The 22,203-nt window shown below is 42.4% G+C and overlaps 1 protein-coding gene across 1 annotated transcript in view; it reads right to left on the bottom strand.

Moving 5' to 3' along the window:
- SDK1 (sidekick cell adhesion molecule 1) overlaps positions 1-22,203 on the bottom strand; it is a 743,568-nt gene that overhangs the window by 447,269 nt on the left and 274,096 nt on the right. The window contains exon 4 of the mRNA XM_070363134.1: positions 15,749-15,908. Within this exon, the coding sequence (XP_070219235.1) occupies positions 15,749-15,908 (160 nt within the window). The remainder of the gene's footprint in view (positions 1-15,748; positions 15,909-22,203) is intronic.

A 22,203-nucleotide genomic window follows, 5' to 3' on the forward strand; every position in this document is an offset into this window, starting at 1 on the left:
CCACAACTTTAGTTTTTTTACACTGGTATGGAAATATCTATTTTCCATGAAAATAAAGAACCAAGTTCTATAATAAACTTTCCTATTTGGGCCCAAAGTCTAGCGTTATTTTTTTTAATATTTATTTTTATTTATTTGGTTGCTTTGGGTCTTCATTGCGTCAGTGGGATCCTTAGTTGAGGCATGAGAACTTCCAGTTGCACCACGTGGGGTCTAGTTCTCTGAGCAGGCTTTGAACCTGGGCCCCCTGCACTGGGAGTGCAGAGTCTTAGCCACTGGACCACCAGGGAAGTCCTTCATTCTTTAAAGTGTTAAGAAAAAAAACAAAAAACAAAACTAGGCTGTTTATATCCTTCTTGGGACTAACTCAATTCTATTTTTGGAAACAAGATGACAAATAATTGTATTTTCAATTTCATTTTTAAAAATTTCTTATTTGAAACTTTAAAACATAGCAACAGTCAAAAGTAGAATGAGTCTATAGTTGATTTTTTCCTCAAGTAAATAGTGAAATGAAAAATCCAGACTGAAACTTGTTAAGAAAGAGATGGAATTTTGAAGCATTGTCCAGCTCACTAATATGTCCTAGACGTTAAGGGTTACGTTTTGAATTTCTTTCAAGAGTTAATCGGTATGAAGTTAAAGTAAACAGTATAATAAAGATGGAAGTTAGTCAACGGGACCATTATATCCTCAAAAGTTCTCTAATCTGAATTTTATTTACTTAAAAACTTGTATTAAGTTGAAAGGGGCAACAGACAGTCCCTTCTGGGATTGGGCTAGGAAGCACCTGTGTGTCTGTTGTACTGTTTGAGAACATATATCTGGGGACTGCAAGCACTCCAGAGAACAAGTGGATGCTGAGTATCCACAGACCAGTAACTACATGTGAACTGTGTATTCACGTATAAAAACCAGTTCAAGATTTCAAGAGTCAACACTGAAAAGTTTCAAAATATCTTCTTCTGGGATTGTGGTTTTTGTGATTTTCTCTAATGGGAACATTGTTTTGGGATCACTCATTCTTCATCCATTCCTAGCTTCAGTCACCAAACAAGGGACAGAAAAACAGAAATTCACATTTTGGGAAATACAGACACATGTCTGAAAATATTGTCAGATATGTGATTAGGAGAAAACACCTCTCAAATGAGGAAGAACAGAGCCTCAGAAATCTTTGTGAAAGACCTCGGGTTTTTTTAGAGCTAAATATCCTTTATTCCATCTGTTTACTTAATTCTTTATTTTGCCAGGTTCTCCAGAGACATTAAAAAATCTAAGACCGTTATATGAAGGGCTAAAATATGAGGAGAAATGTCAGTTCCTACACAGTCAAATTGATCCACACCAAACACAATGGAAAGAGAACCTAGGCTATTAAGTGTTACAATATTAGCATAAGTGAATTAGAAACAAATTAAAAAGCTTTCACTTGTCTTGTTGGAAGCATTTGTCGACAATTATGTACACACTTGTTTGGTCATTCTGGTTAAAGTTCTTAGATTTGACAATGATGATTAGATAAACGAGGCAAATGGGATTAATTGTCTAAATCCAAATCATCTCCAATAAGAACTTTTAAAAGTTCAATGATAATTTTGCTTCAGAAATTCTCTGGAAAGAATCATATCTGCTATGACCACACGGAGTTGAAAAGATAGTCAATTAAAATCAGAAATACATATAAACAATACACAACTGGGTAGGAGGAACATAAGCCTTGTGACGCACAACTAATATTAGAGGTCAAGGTCAAACAAGGCAGCACAGGCTCACACCACGGAAGCCTGGGACTCAGCACGGGATGCTCTGACTAGGAATGAGATGAGAAGAGTCTGCCCACTTTTCCCTGCCAGAGTTTATCTTCCCCTTCCTTATAAACAAATTGACAAAAGGACCTGATGCCTTAGGAATGAGAATTTCATTTACTAATTCCAGGGCTTTAAATATAGCTTTGTAATATAGAAGAAAGGCCAAAATTAGGCTGAAAGCTTTACACCTAGTGCCCAGCCATTCACATCTTGGGCTCCAGGAAATAAGAAAGCTACCCCAAGCGTTAAGAGTGTGAGATTATAAGGGATTCTGCTTACTTTAGTCCAAGTGGGCAAGACTAGTTCGTTCATCCGACCAAACCACAACCCACTGTGGTTGTTGTGAGCTGGGCAGCTCACAGAGGACAGTGAACCAGGAGGAATGACCAGAAACAAGGTTGGGAAGCTGAACAACCTGGGGACTCGGCCCTCTGTGGGAAAATGCGCGGGGGAGGGGGGTGACCCTCAGTTTGGCTGGTTGGTGACAAAACCAACTGGTTACGTTTCACTTAAGAAAACGGACAATGAGTAGGGGACCCAGCAGATTAAAAACAAAACAAAAGACTCTGTTAGCCTTTGCCCTGCTTCGATTTGCACTCCAAGGCCAAATTTGCCTGTTTCTCCAGGTAGCTCTTGACTTCCTACTTTTGCATTCCAGTCCTCTATAATGAAAAGGACATCTTGTTTGGCTGTTAGTTCCAGAAGGTCTTGTAGGTCTTCATAGAACCGTCAACTTCAGCTTCTTCAGCATTACTGCTCGGGGCATAAACTTGCCCCGTGATATTGAATGGTTTGCCTTGGAAACGAACAGAGATCATTTTGTTGTTTTTGAGATTGCATCCAAGTACTGCATTTTGGACTCTCTTGTTGACTATGATGGCCACTCCATTTCTTCTAAGGGATTCCTGCCCACAGTAGTAGATACAACGGTCATCTGAGTTAAATTCACCCATTCCAGTCAAACTTAGTTCGCTGATTCCTAAAATGCTGATGTTCACTCTTAACCATCTCCTGTTTGACCACTTCCAATTTGCCTTGATTCATGGACCTAACCATCCAGGTTCCTATGCAGTATTGCTCTTTACAGCATCAGACTTTACTTCCATCACCTGTCACATCCACAACTGGGTGTTGTTTTTTGCTTTGGCTCTCTCATTCTTCTGGAGTTATTTCTCCACTGATCTCCAGTAGCCTATTGGGCACCTACCAACCTGGGGAGTTCATCTTTCAGTGTCCTATCTTTTTGCCTTTTCATACTGTTTTTGGGGTTCTCAAGGCAAGAATACTAAAGTGGTTTGCCATTCCCTTCTCCAGTGGACCACATTTTGTCAGAACTCTACACCATGACCCGTCTATCTTAGGTGGCCCCACACAGCATGGCTCATAGTTTCATTGAGTTAGACAAGGCTGTGGTCCATGTGATCAGTTTGGTTAGTTTTCTGTGATTGTGGTTTTCATTCTGTTGGTCCTTTGATGGATAAGGACAAGAGGCCTATGGAAGTTTCCTGATAGGAGAGACTGACTGGGAGGGAAACTGGGTCTTGTTGTGATGGGCGAGGCCATGCTCAGTAAATCTTTAATCCAATTTTCTATTGATGGGTGGGGCTGTGTTCCCTCCCTGTTGTTTGACCTGAGGCCAAACTATGGTGGAGGTAAGAAAGATAATGGAGACTGCCTTCAAAAGGTCCCATGCACTCAGTGCCCTGACCCTGCAGCAGGCCACTGCTGACCCACAGCTCCACCAGAGACTCCTGGACACTCATGGGGAAGTCAGGGTCAGTCTGTTGTGGGGTTATTGCTCCTTTCTCCTGTGTCCTGGTGCAATACAATGTTTTGTTTCTGCCTTCGAAGAGTCTGTTTCCGTAGTCCTCTACACAGTCAGCAAAAACAAGACCAGGAGCTGACTGTGGCTCAGATCATGAACTCCTTAATGACAAATTCAGACTTATATTGAAGAAAGTAGGGAAAACCACTAGCCCATTCAGATAAGATCAGATCAGATCAGATCAGTTGCTCAGTCGTGTCTGACTCTTTGCAACCCCATGAATTGCAGCATGCCAGGCCTCCCTGTCCATCACCAACTCCCGGAGTTCACTCAGACTCATGTCCATCAAGTCAGTGATGCCATTCAGGCATCTCATCCTCTGTCATCCCCTTCTCCTCTTGCCCTCAATCCCTCCCAGCATCAGAGTCTTTTCCAATGAGTCAACTCTTCGCATGAGGTGGCCAAAGTGCTGGAGTTTCAGCTTTAGCATCATTCCTTCCAAAGAAATCCCAGGGCTAATCTCCTTTAGAATGGACTGGTTGGATCTCCTTGCAGTCCAAGGGACTCTCAAGAGTCTTCTCCAACACCACAGTTGAAAAGCATCAATTCTTTGGCGCTCAGCCATCTTCACAGTCCAACTCTCACATCCATACATGACCACAGGAAAAACCATAGCTTTGACTAGACGAACCTTTGTTGGCAAAGTAATGTCTCTGCTTTTGAATATTCTATGTAGGTTGGTCATAACTCTCTTTCCAAGGAATAAGTGTCTTATTCAGGTATGACCTAAATCAAATACCTTATGATTATACAGTGGAAGTGACAAATAGATTCAAGGGATTAGATCAAATAGAGTGCCTGAAGAACTACAGACAGAGGTTCGTGACACTGTACAACAGGCAGTGATCAAGACCATCTCCAAGAAAAAGAAATGCAAAAAGGCAAAATGGTTGTCTGAGGAAGCCTTATAAATAGTTGAGAAAAGAAGAGAAGTGAAAGCAAAAGAGAATAGGAAAGATATACCCATTTGAATGAAGAGTTCCAAAGAATAGCAAGGAGAGATAAGAGAGCCTTCCTCAGTGATCAATGCAAACAAATAGAGGAAAATAATAGAATGGGAAAGACTAGAGATTTCTTCAAGAAAATTATAAATACCAAGGGAACATTTCATGCAAAGATAGGCACAATAAAGGACAGAAATGGTATATACCTAACAGAAGCAGAAGATATTAAGAAGAGGTGGCAAGAATACATAGTAGAATTATACAAAAAAGATCTTCACAACCCAGATAACCACGATGGTGTGATCACTCACCTAGAGCCAGACATCCTGGAATGCAAAGTCAAGTGGGCCTTAGGAAGCATCACTACGAACAAAGCTAGTGGAAGTGATGGAATTCCAGCTGAGCTATTGCAAATCCTAAAAGATGATGCTGTGAAAGTGCTGCACTCAATATGCCAGCTAATTTGGAAAACTCAACAGTGGCCACAAGACTGGAAAAAGTCAGTTTTCATTCCAATCCCAAAGAAAGACAATGCTAAAGAATGCTCAAACTACTGCACAATTGCACTCATCTCACATGCTAGTAAAGTAATGCTCAAAATTCTCCAAGCCAGGCTTCAACAATACGTGAACCGTGAACTTCCAGATGTTCAAGCTGGTTTTCGAAAAGGCAAAGGAACCAGAGATCAAATTGCCAACATCTGCTGGATCATGGAAAAAGCTAGAGAGTTCCAGAAAAACATCTATTTCTGCTTTATTGACTATGCTGAAGCCTTTGCCTGTGTGGATCACAAAAACCTGTGGAAAATTCTGAAAGAGATGGTAATAACAGACTACCTGACCTGCCTCCTGAGAAATCTGTATGCGGGTCAAGAAGCAACCAGTTAGAACTGGACATGGAACAACAGACTGGCTCCAAATAGGAAAAGGAGTATGTCAAAGCTGTATATTGTCACCCTGCTTATTTAACTTCTATGCAGAGTACATCATGAGAAATGCCAGGCTGGATGAAGCACAAGCTGGAATCAAGATTGCCGGGAGAAATATCAATAACCTCAGATATGCAGATGACACCACCCTTATGGCAGAAATCAAAGAAGAACTAAAGAGCCTCTTGATGCAAGTGAAAGAAGAGAGTGAAAAAGTTGGCTTAAAACTCAACATTCAGAAAACTAAAATCATGGCATCTGGTCCCATCACTTCATGGCAAATAGATGGGGAAACAATGGAAACAGTGATAGGCTTTATTTTCTTGGGCTCCAAAATCACTGCAGATGGTGACGGCAACCATGAATTTAAAAGATGCTTGCTCCTTGGAAGAAAAGCAATGACCAACCTAGACAGCATATTAAAAAGCAGAGACAACATAGAACCTATTATACAGAGTGAAGTGAGTCAGAAGGAGAAAGATAAATATCATATTCTAATACATGTATACAGAATCTAGACGAATGACACTGAGAGCTTATTCACAGGGCAGCGGTAGAGAAACAGAATAGCCTCATGGACTGGGGAGAGGGGAGGGGAGGGGAGATGTATGGAAAGGGTAACTTGGAAACTTACATTACCACATTAAAATAGATAGCCAACAGGAATTTTCCGTGTAGCTCAGAAAACTCAAACTGGGGCTCTGTGTCAACCTAGACGGGGGGGATGGGGAGAGAGACGGGAGGGAGGTTCAAAAGGGAGGGGATGTGTGTATACCTATGGCTGACTAATGTTGAGGTATGACAGAAAACAACAAAATTCTGTAAAGCAATTATCCTTCAAAAAAAATTTAATTAAAAAAAAACAGAGACATTACTTTGCCAACAAAGGTCCGTCTATTCAAAGCTATGGTTTTTCCAGTAGTCATGTATGGATGTGAGAGTTGGACTATAAAGAAAGCTGAGCACTGAGGAACTGATGCTTTTGAACTGTGGTGTTGGAGAAGATTCTTGAGAGTGCCTTGGACTGCATGGAGATCCAATCAGTCAACCCTAAAGGAAATCAGTCCTGAATATTCGTTGGAAGGACTGATTTTGAAGCTGAAACTCCAATATTTTGGCCACCTGATGAGAAGAACTGATTTATTTGAAAGACCCTGATGCTGGGAAAGCCTGAAGGCAGGAGGAGAAGGGGATGACAGAGGATGAGATGGTTGGATGGCAGCACTGACTCAATGGGCATGAGTTTGAGTAAACTCTGGGAGTTGGTGATGGACAGGGAAGCCTGGCGTGCTGCAGTCCATGGGGTCACAGAGTCAGACATGACTGAGAGACTGAACTGAACTGAAAATAAAAAACAGGTAGAGGAGTCTAACTCATGACTTAGTGATGAAGTGCTGTCTCGGGGTGTTAAGCCTAAAGGGTACGGCCAAGCAATCAATCAATCTGGGAGAGTCTGACATGGCAGCAATACTAAGTTTTTAGACACGTGGACATGGCATATCTGTCCTTTTATTTGGGTCTTCTTTTAGGAAACTTAAGCAATGCTTTATAGTTTTTAGTATAAAAATCTTGCAAACACCTTGTCATATTCATCTCTAAGATTTTTTTGAAGATATTTTAAAAAATATTTTTGTTTTTATTTTACAAAATAAATTTTATATATTTTATAAAAATCATAAATCTTAATAAATTGCAGATTATTCTTTTCTAGTATACAAAAATATAAGTGACTTGTATGGTCATCTATAACTTCTCTGATAGCTCAGTTGGTAAAGAATCCACCTGCAATGCAGGAGACCCCGGTTCGATTCCTGGATCAGGAAGATCCACTGGAGAAGGGACAGTGTACCCACTCCAGTATTCTTGGGCTTCCCTGGTTGCTCTGCTGGTAAAGAATCTGCCTGCAATGCAGGAGACCTGGGTTCGATCCCTGGGTTGGGAAGATCCCCTGGAGAAGGGAAAAGCCACCCACTCCAGTATTCTGGCCTGGAGAATTCCATAGACTGTGTATTCCATGGGGTTGCAAAGAGTCGGACACGACTGAGTGACTTTCACTTTCATGTGCTCATCTAGTATCCTGCTGCTTCTGCTGCTTCTAAGGTCGCTTCAGTCGTGTCTGACTGTGCAACCCCATAGATGGTAGCCCACCAAGCTCCCCCGTCCCTGGGATTCTCCAGGCAAGAACACTGGAGTGGGTTGCCATTTCCTTCTCCAATGCATGAAAGTGAAAAGTGAAAGTGAAGTCGCTCAGTCGTGTCCGACTCTTCGCCACCCCATGGACTGCAGCCTACCAGGCTCCTCCGCCCATGGGATTCTCCAGGCAAGAGTACTGGAGTGGGTGCCATTGCCTTCTCCACATCTAGTATCCTATCACACTGCTAAACACATGTGAATTTTAGCAGTTTTTTAAAGACAATATCACATTTTCTACAATCACATAACCTTCAATAAGACATTTTTACATATCCTCTTACAATCTAGATGCTTTTTCTTTTTCTTATTATACTGGCTAGTAACTCCATTATTAGGATCTGCTCAGTTTCTTGCATTGATGAGTTTGTAGTTTTCATCAAATGCAAACATTTCTCAATATTATTTATTCAAATACTTTACCACCCCTGTCTTGGGATTCAACTCATACATATATTAGGCCATGTGAAGTTGTCCTGTAATTCACTAATGGTCTTTTCATTGTGTTCATTTATTTTTTCTTTCATTTTTATTTATTTGTTTTTGACCGAGCTGCACAGCACATAGATCTTAGTTCCCTGATCAGTAAGCAAACCTGCATCCCATGCATCAGAAACCCAGAATCTTAGCCACTGGACTGCCAGGGAAGTCCCTGCCTTTCGTCTTGAGTAGTTGCATTGCTCTATTTTTAAGTTTACAAATATTTTGGAGTGGGTAGTCTACCCCTTCTCCAGGTGAACTTCCCGACCCAGGAGTCACACCTGGGTCTCCTGCATCGCAGGTGGATTCTTTATCAGCTGAGCTACCCAGGAAGCCCATTATATCGCTATGTTTTTAAGTTTACTAATATATTCTTCTGCAATGTCTAATCTGCTGAGAGTCTCACCCATTGTGCTTTCCATCTCAGATGTTATGGGCTTCATCCTTAGAAATATCTTCTGCCTTTTAATATCTTTCACGTCTCTACTTAACTTTGATCACATGGAATACAGTTATCGTGTCTCAATACCACTCTCTACGAATTCTGACATCTGTGTCACCTCTGGTTTGGTTTTGGTTGATTGATTTTTCTCATTTTGGATCATGCTTTCCTGCCTCTTTACATCCCTAATAATCTCTGACTGGATTCCAGACATTGTGAATTTTACCCTGTTTTCTGATGGTATTGTATTTGGTGCTATTTTTGTATTCCTATTAATATTCCTGAGCTTTGTGCACCACTACTGCAAAGATACTTAGAAACAGTTTGATCCTTTCTGGTCTTTTAAGATTCCTCAGGCAGAACCAGCGGAGAAGGCAATGGCACCCCACTCCAGTACTCTTGCCTGGAAAATCCCATGGATGGAGGAGCCTGGAAGGCTGCAGTCCATGGGGTCGCTGAGGGTTGGGCATGACTGAGCGACTTCACTTTCACTTTTCACTTTCATGCATTGGAGAAGGAAATGGCAACCCACTCCAGTATTCTTGCCTGGAGAACCCCAGGGACGGGGGAGCCTGGTGGGCTGCTGTCTATGGGGTCGCACAGACTCGGACACGACTGAAGTGACTTAATAGTAGAAGGCAGGACCAGAGCTGTAGTTGGTCCAGGGTTAGTAACTCCCCACTATAGACCCAAGAGCCTTCTGTTACCTTATCCAATAATGCCGTGAATTTTGAGGATTTTCAGTTTGGCTGCTGAGAAAAGGCACTCAACCCAGCCCTGTGTGAGCCTGGGAACGACTGCCTCCACTTCTTGGGTACTTGGTTTCTTGGACTTGGGCAGTCTCCTTACACGAATGTGCTGGCGAATAATCTACTACTCAGAAAAAAAACCTCTGCAGATCTCCAGAGTTCTCTCTCTCTCTGTGTGGCTCTCCGCCCTCCAGTCCTCTGCCTTGATCTCTCTCAACTCTCGGCCCCCTCACCTCAGGGGTTGGTGCCTCCCGGCTTCACCTGTGTTCTCCCTCTCTGTGCCACAGCCTGGAAATTCTCTCAGGGCGGCGAGTCGGGCAATCAGAGGGCTCACCGTGCTGGTTTTCCATCTCTCAGGTATCACACCTTCGGTTGCCTGAGGCCCAGTATCTTGAAAACAATTATTCCGTATACTCTGTCCAGCTTTATGGTTGTTTAGATTTCCTATCTAGAATTCACCCTTATATCTCTCGGTGAGGTTTTCTATTTTTCTTCATACTCTACTCATTTCCTATAAAGGTTATTCCCAGGTATTTATTAAATTTTATTGATATTGTAGAATTTTTGTCCCTTTATAGGAAATAAGAAAAAGTAACTTTCCCCTTAACCATTCCTATTCTTCACTGAAATGAAAAATAAATATCCATCAAATTTCTACTGTTTATACTGTAATAGAAGATAGATCACGAAAGGAGACTATAAGATTCTCAGCAAAGTATCCAATTATTCCTCGTGCTGGAGTGCCTAGCACTAGAAATTTTGAGCATATATATATATACACACACACACACACACATACACACATATATTTTGAATATAATTACAAAATATTTTTTATTCCAAAGCAGAAAAAATAATTTACGGTAAATATTTTCTGGGAGAAAAAAAAATACAAATCTGCCTATGACACTTATGCAACTTTGTTTAATAACTGAACTACTCTCATTTTCCCAGTGTAGCCACACCTGTGCTTAAACACAGAGACAAGCATCAGTATGATTAACGTAACATTTGAAACTCACTGAAATTCATCCTGCAGTTTGTAACACAAGCAGCAAAGAATGTGCTATTTTTAGCCAAAGATGGACAAGCTGAATTTATACTATTTGCTTTTCTTAGGGTTAGGATTTTCATTGTCTACACCAAAGGGTAGAGTGGAGGAGAAAGAGGGCCTCAATGCTAGGTAGGAATACAGCTCCCGTTTCATAGCACATCCATGTTTTTCAATTTGAGACTTACATCAGCCTCGTGAAGGCTAACATATGACAGCTGAATGTGCTTATTGGAAGGAAGCAGATAAAAGAGTCATTTGAAAAAATAGTCTAGGACTTTTAGACAGGTTTTATATCTTGAAAAAAATGATGACAAAATACAATGGATCCTTGATAACCCATCTCAGTGTCTGAAGCCCTCAGTGCAAAGAAAATAATTCATCACGTCTAACCTAAACCATTTTTGCTTCAGAATAACCCATTTCTTCTTAACGAGTTTCTGGTGAAACGGTAGTGAAGCATCTACTTTATTTCAATGGTGCATATATAATGAACCATATATAAATATAAAGTGAATCCTGCTTCAGTACAAGCAACAGCGCTTTGTCTTCCTGGGGATTATCCAGGGTGTGTCAGGCTAGCAGGTAAATTTGCTGGTGCAAAGAGCCATGCAAAAAGCTTAGTCTCCTCGCATATTTTTAAGTTGACACAAAAGATGTTCTCTCACAGAGAAGTTTAAATAGTTGCACATGTAATAATGGCACGGTGTATGTTTTGGCATTTTAAAATAAAACTGTCACACAGTTTGAAAAGTATCCAATGGAATTTAAATAATATAATTATTTTGATATCCACAATATTTATTTCTTAAAAATGAACAGAACTCTCATATGGTTTCTTTTTACTCTTTGAACTTGAGTATTAAATCTACTCACCCCACAGAATTTTATTCTAATGTGACATGTGTCCATACCTGAAAGATACTCATCATTTATTATCCAACATACTTCTCTGAAATAAAAATATACAATATATAAACGATAATTTTAAAAGAATATCCTTTGACCAAAATATTCTGAGCACTTAAAAAAATTTCATGTGAATTACATGTTGATTGTAATTATTGTTACTATACAGCTAATCAAAACAACATATATGTATTACAAATTTTGAAAAATCATCATTGAACAGTAAAATTGTAGAAAGAAGGTATGCCTCTTGAGTGAAAGTGGTTTTTTCTCCCCCAATTACTTTACATTTTGGTGAGTGGGAAGTTATTTAATAGAATGAACAGAACTGGATAGAAATTAACTACAAAAAGAAAAGTTATTGATCACATATCTGCATACAGTTAATTTAAATCTAATGAGAACACAGAGAAACAAACAAGTAGCAAAGAGGCTGATGCATACCAGCAAGCAAAACACACTGAGGTAATAAAAATGAATATGGATTTGGAATATCAAATGATATCTTTTTGCAAAAGTTAATGCAAGTGTCTTCCAAATGAATGAGAAAATATAAAGCATTAACTTTCCTATAGTGCGTGGTCTTTCTACATCAAGAGGGAACACTGATTTGAAGAAAATAAACAAAACTTTACACACACACACAAACACACACACACACACTCGCCCTCATTGCGATCTGCCACTGAGGCCTTGCCAAGCTCTTCTCCTTTCTGGGTAGGTGAAATGGAGATAAGTGTACTTCAGAGAAGAGTATTTCTCAGCAGATGTTTTCTTTCTGACAAATCCTGAAAACTGTAATTCTATTTTGTGTTAGTGTGTAAGCCACGGAGCTTGATGCTAAGTTTACAGCCCGGATACAACAAGACGCCTGGCCTGTGGTGTTTCTTGCAGATGTCTCCCTGCTTTGTTCTCATAAACATTCCTTGAGGCGCAATATATACTTTGATGATGGTTGGAGAATGGAAAAGGGAAGGGTGTTCACAAGAAAATGGTACTGCTCTTGCTGACCACCTACAGACATCCGAATTAGGAAAATCCCAAGACTGGGCAAAAGACCCCATTTTTAGTGTCATACTCTTCCCTTGAAAGAAGTACATATAGAGAGAAGGCAAGAAGCTCCAGGGGATGTTTAAAAGAGGCTTCTTCGAGCCCGGTATTTTGTTTTACTTTTTAATAATTATTTACTTGGTTGAGCCAGGTCTTGGTGGCGGCATGTGGGATCTGCGATCTTCGTTGCAGCATGCAGAATCTTAGGTGCAGCACATGCAATCTAGGTCCCTGACCAGGGATCTAACCAGAGGCTCCCTGCACTGGGAGCTCGGAGTCTTCATCTCTGGACCACCAGGGAAGTTCCAAGCCCAGTGTTTTAAACTGCGCTAGTCTTGTGCGCTGAAGATGTGGTTGCACAGAAGACTCACACTGGGAAAGGTGTGTGCTTTTCTGTGAAGTGGAAGAGATAATGCAAAGCAGGTACAAAATGAGAACAGCAGGTACCATCACAGAGATGCGTTCTCAGGCAGCTCAACTAATATGCCTGAGCAAACGGAAGATCCAGAGACCATTCCTCTGCCACTACCCATAGCATATCCCCCAGTTTTAAGACCACTGTTATGGATCACCCACATCACTAATTCTTTTCATGAGGAAAAACAAGATGGATTCTTTTGAAACCTCACTTCCTTCTTCCTGGGGCATTTGAAACATCATATCACTTAATTTTTATGAGACCGCTTTAGGGTGGGTTTTATTATACCCATTTTACAGATGGGAAAAGATCAAACTGGGTTAGATAACTTGTCCAAAGATAGTAAGTTGAATAGTAGTATTTGAACCCAACTCATCTGCCATCAAAGCTCATAACAGTTCTCATTCCTAAGTTCACTTTTTTTTTCCTTTCTTATACCCCCTTCTAATAAACCAAGCCCTATGTCATATTACAATAAAATATAATGTTGCCTACAATTTATTAACTGTTGCTTGTGGGCCAGAAAGTATGCTGCTTTACATACATGAGAGTCTTTCAATGCTCACAACACCACAGACGAGGCTTGATCACCCCTATTTTGCAGGTTATTGAAAGTGGGGCTAACAGGCAGCTTGTAACTGGTGGTGAGCTGAGATTCAAACCTAGGTCTGTCTGACTTCAACATGCTCTTAACTATTGTGGTCCATTGCTCTCAAAACAGCAGGTCCTCTCACAGTACAGACCAAATGATGAAAGAGGAGGACACAGACTCTTCTGTCCACACAGGGCAGGTGGATAACAGGACCGCACAGAGCAAGTGGGGTGTTACAGGGTGGGGACCAGAGCGTGCTGAGAAATGGGTGTCCCTGCCGGCACACAGCACAGCATCGCCTAGCACCTGCTTCTGTGGGCACCCAGGAGCCCAGGCCTGCTCATTGTTCCAGAGGGCCTAAAAAGCAGAATTTTATGTGAACTCTTATAAGTGTTAAATGCTGGCAATCAACTGAGGAACAAATACTGGGTGTATACACACACACAAATATATATCTTAACTGATATTTAAAATATGCACACCACATTCTAGGCGGGCTGACTGCGGCTCATGGACCACCATGTTATAACTTCTGGGGTGAAGAATACACGGTGGGCTATGCCCCCGTGGAGAAGCTCATTACTCTACTGAAAACACCTCTAGATCGTCAATTCTCTTTCTTATTTCCTTTAATTAAGAGCACAGCACTGCTGAATCCTGCTGACTTTGGGGCCTCTGGGAATGTTTGGCAGTCAGTAATTCTCCATCCCACTTAGAACTGCATCCAGCATCATCCCCGCATCGAAAAGGAGGTGGGAACACACACCCGGGAAGACCTCAAGCGCTGCCAGGAGGTCCCGAGGCTGGGAAGCTGGTCCACACGCTTCCTGGGGAAGCTACACCTCAGACCTGAGCTCCAGCTCCCCCTCAGTCCCTGTACTGGGTCCCCCCGACACCCTCACCCCGGCCCCTCTCAGTCCCTGTACTGGGTCCCCCCGACACCCTCACCCCGGCCCCTCTCAGTCCCTGTACTGAGTACCCCCAACACCCTCACCCCGGCCCCTCTCAGTCCCCTGTACTGGGTCCCCCCGACACCCTCACCCCCATGCCCTCTCAGTCCTCTGTACTGGGTCCCCCCAATATCCTCACCCCAGCCCCTCTCAGTCCCCTGTACTGGGTCCCCCCAATATCCTCACCCCAGCCCCTCTCAGTCCCCTGTACTGGGTCCCCCAACACCCTCGCCCCCATCCCCTCTCAGTCCTCTGTACTGGGTCCCCCCAATATCCTCACCCAAGCCCCTCTCAGTCCTCTGTACTGGGTCCCCCCACACCCTCGCTCCCGTCCCCTCTCAGTCCCCTGTACTGGGTCCCCCTGACACCCTTGCCCCCATCCCCTCTCAGTCCTCTGTACTGGGTCCCCCCAATATCCTCACCCCGACCCCTCTCAGTCCTCTGTACTGGGTCCCCCTGACACTCTCACCCCGACCCCTCTCAGTCCTCTGTACTGGGTCCCCCCGACACCCTCACCCCCATGCCCTCTCAGTCCTCTGTACTGGGTCCCCCCAATATCCTCACCCCAGCCCCTCTCAGTCCCCTGTACTGGGTCCCCCCAGTATCCTCACCCCAGCCCCTCTCAGTCCCCTGTACTGGGTCCCCCCAACACCCTCGCCCCTGTCCCCTCTCAGTCCCCTGTACTGGGTCCCCCCAACACCCTCACCCAGCCCCTCTCAGTCCCCTGTACTGGGTCCCCCTGACACCCTTGCCCCATCCCTCTCAGTCCTCTGTACTGGGTCCCCCCAATATCCTCACCCCGACCTCTCTCAGTCCTCTGTACTGGGTCCCCCTGACACTCTCACCCCGGCCCCTCTCAGTCCTCTGTACTGAGCACCCCCGACACCCTCACCCCGCCCCCAGTCCAGTGAATGCTCACTTTTGCTGACTGTACATGCTTTGTTCATGCCCATCCTCCTGGAGTTCCACTGTGCCCACCCCAGCTCTGACGGTCAGCCAGGGCAGTCTTGTTGGCAACCAGAGCTCCAGAAGCTCTGACCTGTAGAAAGCTGTGATGCTCTTCAGGCAGGAACAATACTGGTGGGCAGGACTGTTGCCTCAGGGCGGCAAGTTTCATCAGCTGAAGCTGTTATTTGCATTCCACTGTAACTACACCTTCTTTTGGTCTGGTAATTTCACTAAGGGGCTTACTCTTACAAATATAATGACAGACTTCCTAAGTGTAAATACAACCTGTATTGGAATAGTAAATCACATTCTGATTACATGTTCAAATGGATTCCCTTAATCCTTAATGCATTACCAATGCAATCCAATATTCCCCCCACCCCGTGCTATCATGGCCAATAAGGCAAATACTCTGAATATACCACTGTGAAGCGTAATCTTATTTTCAAGGAATCAATTACTTATATTCGCTGGTGTAGGTGGTGAGCTCACTGTCGTTGTGCGTCCACTTGAATTCCAAAGGCCAGCTCCCTTCTGCAAGGCAAGTGAGCACGAGGCGGTTCCCTTCCAGGTGGATCTGCGGAAGGCCTGGCTCTGTTTTAAAGTATGGCACAACGTCATCTGAAACATTAAAGAAAAAAGAGAGAGAGGAAAAAAAACTGAGTGGAAAACACATGAAATGGCGTTCATCCAGCTAATCGATCACTGTCTTTAGAGAGACCTGACTTTAAAAAGCAGCAACGGTGGCCATTTGGCCCAATTAAGTAGCAAATTATCCTTCACCCCCTAGAAACCTGCATTCCCCCAGGATAACATTTCAAAAGGCTGGTGTTCTATGACAGGACCATCTTAAACCACCTGGCAAGCTAATCTAAGTTATTTCCATTCGTGATTAACACTTACTTATCACACATCACACAATCTCTGCTGATGCAAGCCTTTGTTTTAATATGGTATTATACTCTCAAAGTGGGCTTCCCTGGTGGCTCAGTGATAAAGAATCCACCTGCCAATGCAGGAAACTCGGGTTCCATCCCTGGGTCGGAAAGATCCCTTGGAGAAGGAAATAGCAACCCACTTCAGCATTCGTGTCTGGTAAATCCCAGGGACAGAGGAGCCTGGTGGGCTACACTCCATGGGGTCGCAAAACACTTGGACATGATTCAATGATTAAACAACAACACACTCTCAAAGTATGACAATCAAGGTTATATACTTTGATTCTAAAAGAAAAATATAACCTTCACTTAGCTGAAAAAAAAAAAAGTAGGATGAGCAATATTAACCTATAGATGTAAATGACATGAATCTCAATCCAGCTTTCGTCTCACACACATGCTGCATCTCATGGTGACATTCAGGGGCTATCACACAGGAAAACCCATGTGTATTCACACAGAGGAACAGCTCGCAGCAACTGTAAGGAACCCACTACTGCCATACACAACACAGGACGCCACGGATGGATCTCACAGATGTACGTGTAGTGAGAGAAGCCAGTCAGGGAAAGGATTACAGCATAAGGCTCCCATGCAGAAGTTCATAAAGTTCAAACCCAGGCAAACCTGGTCTGCGGTGCTGGGGGTGAGCAGAGGTAAGATACCTCTTGGGGAGGGGTTGCAGGGTGGGGGGGGGGGCGGGTGCAGCAGGGCAGCTGTGGAGAGCACACCAAGATGTGGGTACACAGGGGCTCTCACTGTGAGAACTCAGAAAGTCATTCTGACTTGTGGAATTTTTGTATGATGCTTCATTAATTTGAAAAAAAAAAAAACCACACAGGAGACTTGCTTCCAGTGCTAGCTCCCGATTCTCTGTGTGATCCTGATCAGGACATGTGGATTTTTGTTTCTTCATGGGTAAAACAGAAAGAATTACCGACCTCTCATTTTTCTAACAAAAGCCCTGGGGCACAGCCTCATAGTCTGTCCTTCAGGCCTCCTACCGCCTGGACTCAGGGACGCACTCGGGAGAAGCCCTTTCTGCCTCAGGGACCTTTCATGCTCCTTCCCCACCCTGGGTACTCCCCCCAGCTCCCAGCAAGCTGATGAATTCCCGTCCTCCAGGTTCACAGAGCTCCTCCCACCCACACGCCCTAATAAACCCTGACTTACATTCAGCGGATTCCCCTGCCCTGTATTAATCATGTCAGAGTTCTGAGACCAATGCCAGGAAAAAAGTATAAATATTTGTTCAATGAATAAATATAATAACAGTACAAATAATAGCAACAGCTAGGATTAACTTAGTGTCTACTGTGCTGGAAACTGTTCCAAGTGTTTTATATGCATTACGTGATTTAATTCTCACAGAAGCCCTCTAAAATAGACAACCTAAAACCTGTGGGACACTGTAAAAGCAGTCCTAAGGGGAAAGTTCATAGCAATACAGGCATACCTCAACAAACAAGAAAAAAGTCAAATAAATAACCTAACTCTACACCTAAAGCAACTAGAAAAGGAAGAAATGAAGACCCCAGGGTTAGTAGAAGGAAAGAAATCTTAAAAATTAGGGCAGAAATAAATGCAAAAGAAACAAAAGAGACCATAGCAAAAATCAACAAAGCCAAAAGCTGGTTCTTTGAAAGGATAAATAAAATTGACAAACCGTTAGCCAGACTCATCAAGAAACAAAGGGAGAAAAATCAAATCAATAAAATTAGAAATGAAAATGGAGAGATCACAACAGACAACACAGAAATACAAAGGATCATGAGACTACTATCAGCAATTATATGCCAATAAAATGGACAACTTGGAAGAAATGGACAAATTCTTAGAAAAGTACAACTTTCCAAAACTGGACCAGGAAGAAATAGAAAATCTTAACAGACCCATCACAAGCACGGAAATTGAAACTGTAATCAAAAATCTTCCAGCAAACAAAAGCCCAGGTCCAGACGGCTTCACAGCTGAATTCTACCAAAAATTTAGAGAAGAGCTAACACCTATCCTACTCAAACTCTTCCAGAAAATTGCAGAGGAAGGTAAACTTCCAAACTCATTCTATGAGGCCACCATCACCCTAATACCTAAACCTGACAAAGATCCCACAAAAAAAGAAAACTACAGGACAATATCACTGATGAACATAGATGCAAAAATCCTTAACAAAATTCTAGCAATCAGAATCCAACAACACATTAAAAAGATCATACACCATGACCAAGTGGGCTTTATTCCAGGGATGCAAGGATTCTTCAATATCCACAAATCAATCAATGTAATACACTACATTAACAAATTGAAAAATAAAAGCCATATGATTATCTCAATAGATGCAGAGAAAGCCTTTGACAAAATTCAACATCCATTTATGATAAAAACTCTCCAGAAAGCAGGAATAGAAGGAACATACCTCAACATAATAAAAGCTATATATGACAAACCCACAGCAAACATTATCCTCAATGGTGAAAAATTGAAAGCATTTCCCCTAAAGTCAGGAACAAGACAAGGGTGCCCACTTTCACCATTACTATTAAACATAGTTTTGGAAGTTTTGGCCATAGCAATCAGAGCAGAAAAAGAAATAAAAGGAATCCAAATTGGAAAAGAAGAAGTAAAACTCTCACTGTTTGCAGATGACATGATCCTCTACTTAGAAAACCCTAAAGACTCCACCAGAAAATTACTAGAACTAATCAATGATTATAGTAAAGTTGTAGGATATAAAATCAACACACAGAAATCCCTTGCATTCCTATACACTAATAATGAGAAAAAACAGAAAGAGAAATTAAGGAAACAATTCCATTCACCATTGCAACGAAAAAGAATAAAATACTTAGGAATATATCTACCTAAAGAAACTAAAGACCTATATATAGAAAACTATAAAACACTGGTGAAAGAAATCAAAGAGGACACTAATAGATGGAGAAATATACCATGTTCATGGATTGGAAGAATCAATATAGTGAAAATGAGTATACTACCCAAAGCAATTTATAGATTCAATGCAATCCCTATCAAGCTACCAACGGTATTCTTCACAGAGCTAGAACAAATAATTTCACAATTTGTATGGAAATACAAAAAACCTCGAATAGCCAAAGCTATCTTGAGAAAGAAGAACGGAACTGGAGGAATCAACCTGCCTGACTTCAGGCTCTACTACAAAGCCACAGTCATCAAGACAGTATGGTACTGGCACAAAGACAGAAATATAGATCAATGGAACAAAATAGAAAGCCCAGAGATAAATCCACGCACCTATGGACACCTTATCTTTGACAAAGGAGGCAAGAATGTACAATGGATTAAAGACAATCTCTTTAACAAGTGGTGCTGGGAAAACTGGTCAACCACTTGTAAAAGAATGAAACTAGAGCACTTTCTAACACCATACACAAAAATAAACTCAAAATGGATTAAAGATCTCAACGTAAGACCAGAAACTATAAAACTCCTAGAGGAGAACATAGGCAAAACACGCTTCGACATACACCACAGCAGGATCCTCTATGACCCACCTCCCAGAATACTGGAAATAAAAGCAAAAATAAACAAATGGGACCTAATTAAACTTAAAAGCTTCTGCACAACAAAGGAAACTCTAAGCAAGGTGAAAAGACAGCCTTCAGAATGGGAGAAAATAATAGCAAATGAAGCAACTGACAAACAACTAATCTCAAAAATATACAAGCAACTCCTGCAGCTCAATTCCAGAAAAATAAATGACCCAGTCAAAAAATGGGCCAAAGAACTAAATAGACATTTCTCCAAAGAAGACATACAGATGGCTAACAAACACATGAAAAGATGCTCAACATCACTCATTATCAGAGAAATGCAAATCAAAACCACTATGAGGTACCATTTCACGCCAGTCAGAATGGCTGCGATCCAAAAGTCTACAAGCAATAAATGCTGGAGAGGGTGTGGAGAAAAGGGAACCCTCTTACACTGTTGGTGGGAATGCAAACTAGCACAGCCATTATGGAGAACAGTGTGGAGATTCCTTAAAAAACTGGAAATAGAACTGCCTTATGACCCAGTAATCCCACTGCTGGGCATACACACTGAGGAAACCAGAAGGGAAAGAGACACGTGTACCCCAATGTTCATCGCAGCACTGTTTATAATAGCCAGGACATGGAAGCAACCTAGATGTCCATCAGCAGATGAATGGATAAGAAAGCTGTGGTACATATACACAATGGAGTATTACTCAGCCATTAAAAAGAATATATTTGAATCAGTTCTAATGAGGTGGATGAAACTGGAGCCTATTATACGGAGTGAAGTAAGCCAGAAAGAAAAACACCAATACAGTATACTAACGCATATATATGGAATTTAGAAAGATGGTAACACTAACCCTGTATACGAGACAGCAAAAGAGACACTGATGTATAGAACAGTCTTTTGGACTCTGTGGGAGAGGGAGAGGGAGAGGGTGGGATGATTTGGGAGAATGGCATTGAAATACGTATAATATCACATATGAAACGAGTCGCCAGTCCAGGTTCGATGCACGATACTGGATGCTTGGAGCTGGTGCACTGGGACGACCCAGAGGGATGGTATGGGGAGGGAGGAGGGTTCAGGATAGGGAACACATGTATACCTGTGGCGGATTCATTTTGATATATGGCAAAACCAATACAATATTGTAAAGTTAAAAAATTAAAAAAATAGACATCGTTATTATACCCACTTTAAAAATGTGTAAAGAGAGGCAGAGGGAAACTGATTTGTTCAAGGCCACCAAGACGGTATGTGGCAAAATCATGATTTAAACCCCAGTTAATCTGTTAAAGAAAAGTGGTAAAGAAACCTGCCTGCCAATGCAGGGGACATAAGAGACACAGGTTTGATCCCTGAGTCAGAAAGATCCCCTGTAGGAGGGCATGGCAACCCTCCTCCCCAGTGTTCTTGTCTGGAGAATCCCTGGCAGGCTACAGTCCATGGGGTCGCAAAGAATCAGACACGCATACAATCTGTTCCAGAATCCAGCTACTCTGTATATCATAACTCTAAATGTCACAGATCTCTCAATAGAGACACCTTCTCAAGAATCCCTGTCATAACTTCAAATATTTGATAAATTTGTAGAATTACAAGACTGAACTTTTAAATTACTGTATTTTTCAAATAAAGCATAATAAATATCAAATATGCAAGGCAATGGCACCCCACTCCAGTACTCTTGCCTGGAAAATCCCATGGACAAAAGAGCCTGGTAGGCTGCAGTCTATGGGGTCGCACAGAGTCGGACACAACTGAGCGACTTCACTTTCACTTTTCACTTTCATGCATTGGAGAAGGAAATGGCAACCCACTCCAGTGTTCTTGCCTGGAGAATCCCAGGGACGGGGGAGCCTGGTGGGCTGCCGTCTCAGGGGTTGCACAGAGTCCGACACGACTGAAGTGACTTAGCAGCAGCAGCAGCAGCAGCATGCATATAAAATAGCATATTAACAGTGCTAAAATCGAGAGTATATTTTTACATTAAATTGTATATGTTTAGCCGGTTTCTTCTGTACTAAGTACATAAATTTAAATAGATAGAGTTTATTTTGCCATTGTGCCGACCACTGTATTCTATAACTGGTATATTGGTAATACAATACTACCAGTTTCTTACCAGTATTTATTCAAATAAATAAATGCTAAAGTGCATCAGTGAGTGTAGTTAGAGTCTATAATAAGGAGATTTAACCTAGTCAGTGAGATGCCAGACAGGAGCTAACAGCTGAAAGATCAGTAGTTTTCAAATACTCAGACAGCACGTGCAGAGGCCCAGTGGGGCGGCAGGCAGGGCAGGCGCCGCCAGACAGCACAGAGGTTGACCGCGAGCAGCGCTGCGGCTCAGGGAGGGCGATGGCAGCGGGCGCGGCAGGCACACACCTGCTCCCCACACCACCCTTGTGTGGGTCCCAATGGCGCCCACTTCACGTTCAGAAGCGCTCTCG

Source organism: Bos mutus, chromosome 25 (assembly GCF_027580195.1).
Source record: "Bos mutus isolate GX-2022 chromosome 25, NWIPB_WYAK_1.1, whole genome shotgun sequence".
In the NCBI taxonomy this organism is placed as follows: Eukaryota; Metazoa; Chordata; class Mammalia; order Artiodactyla; family Bovidae; genus Bos; species Bos mutus.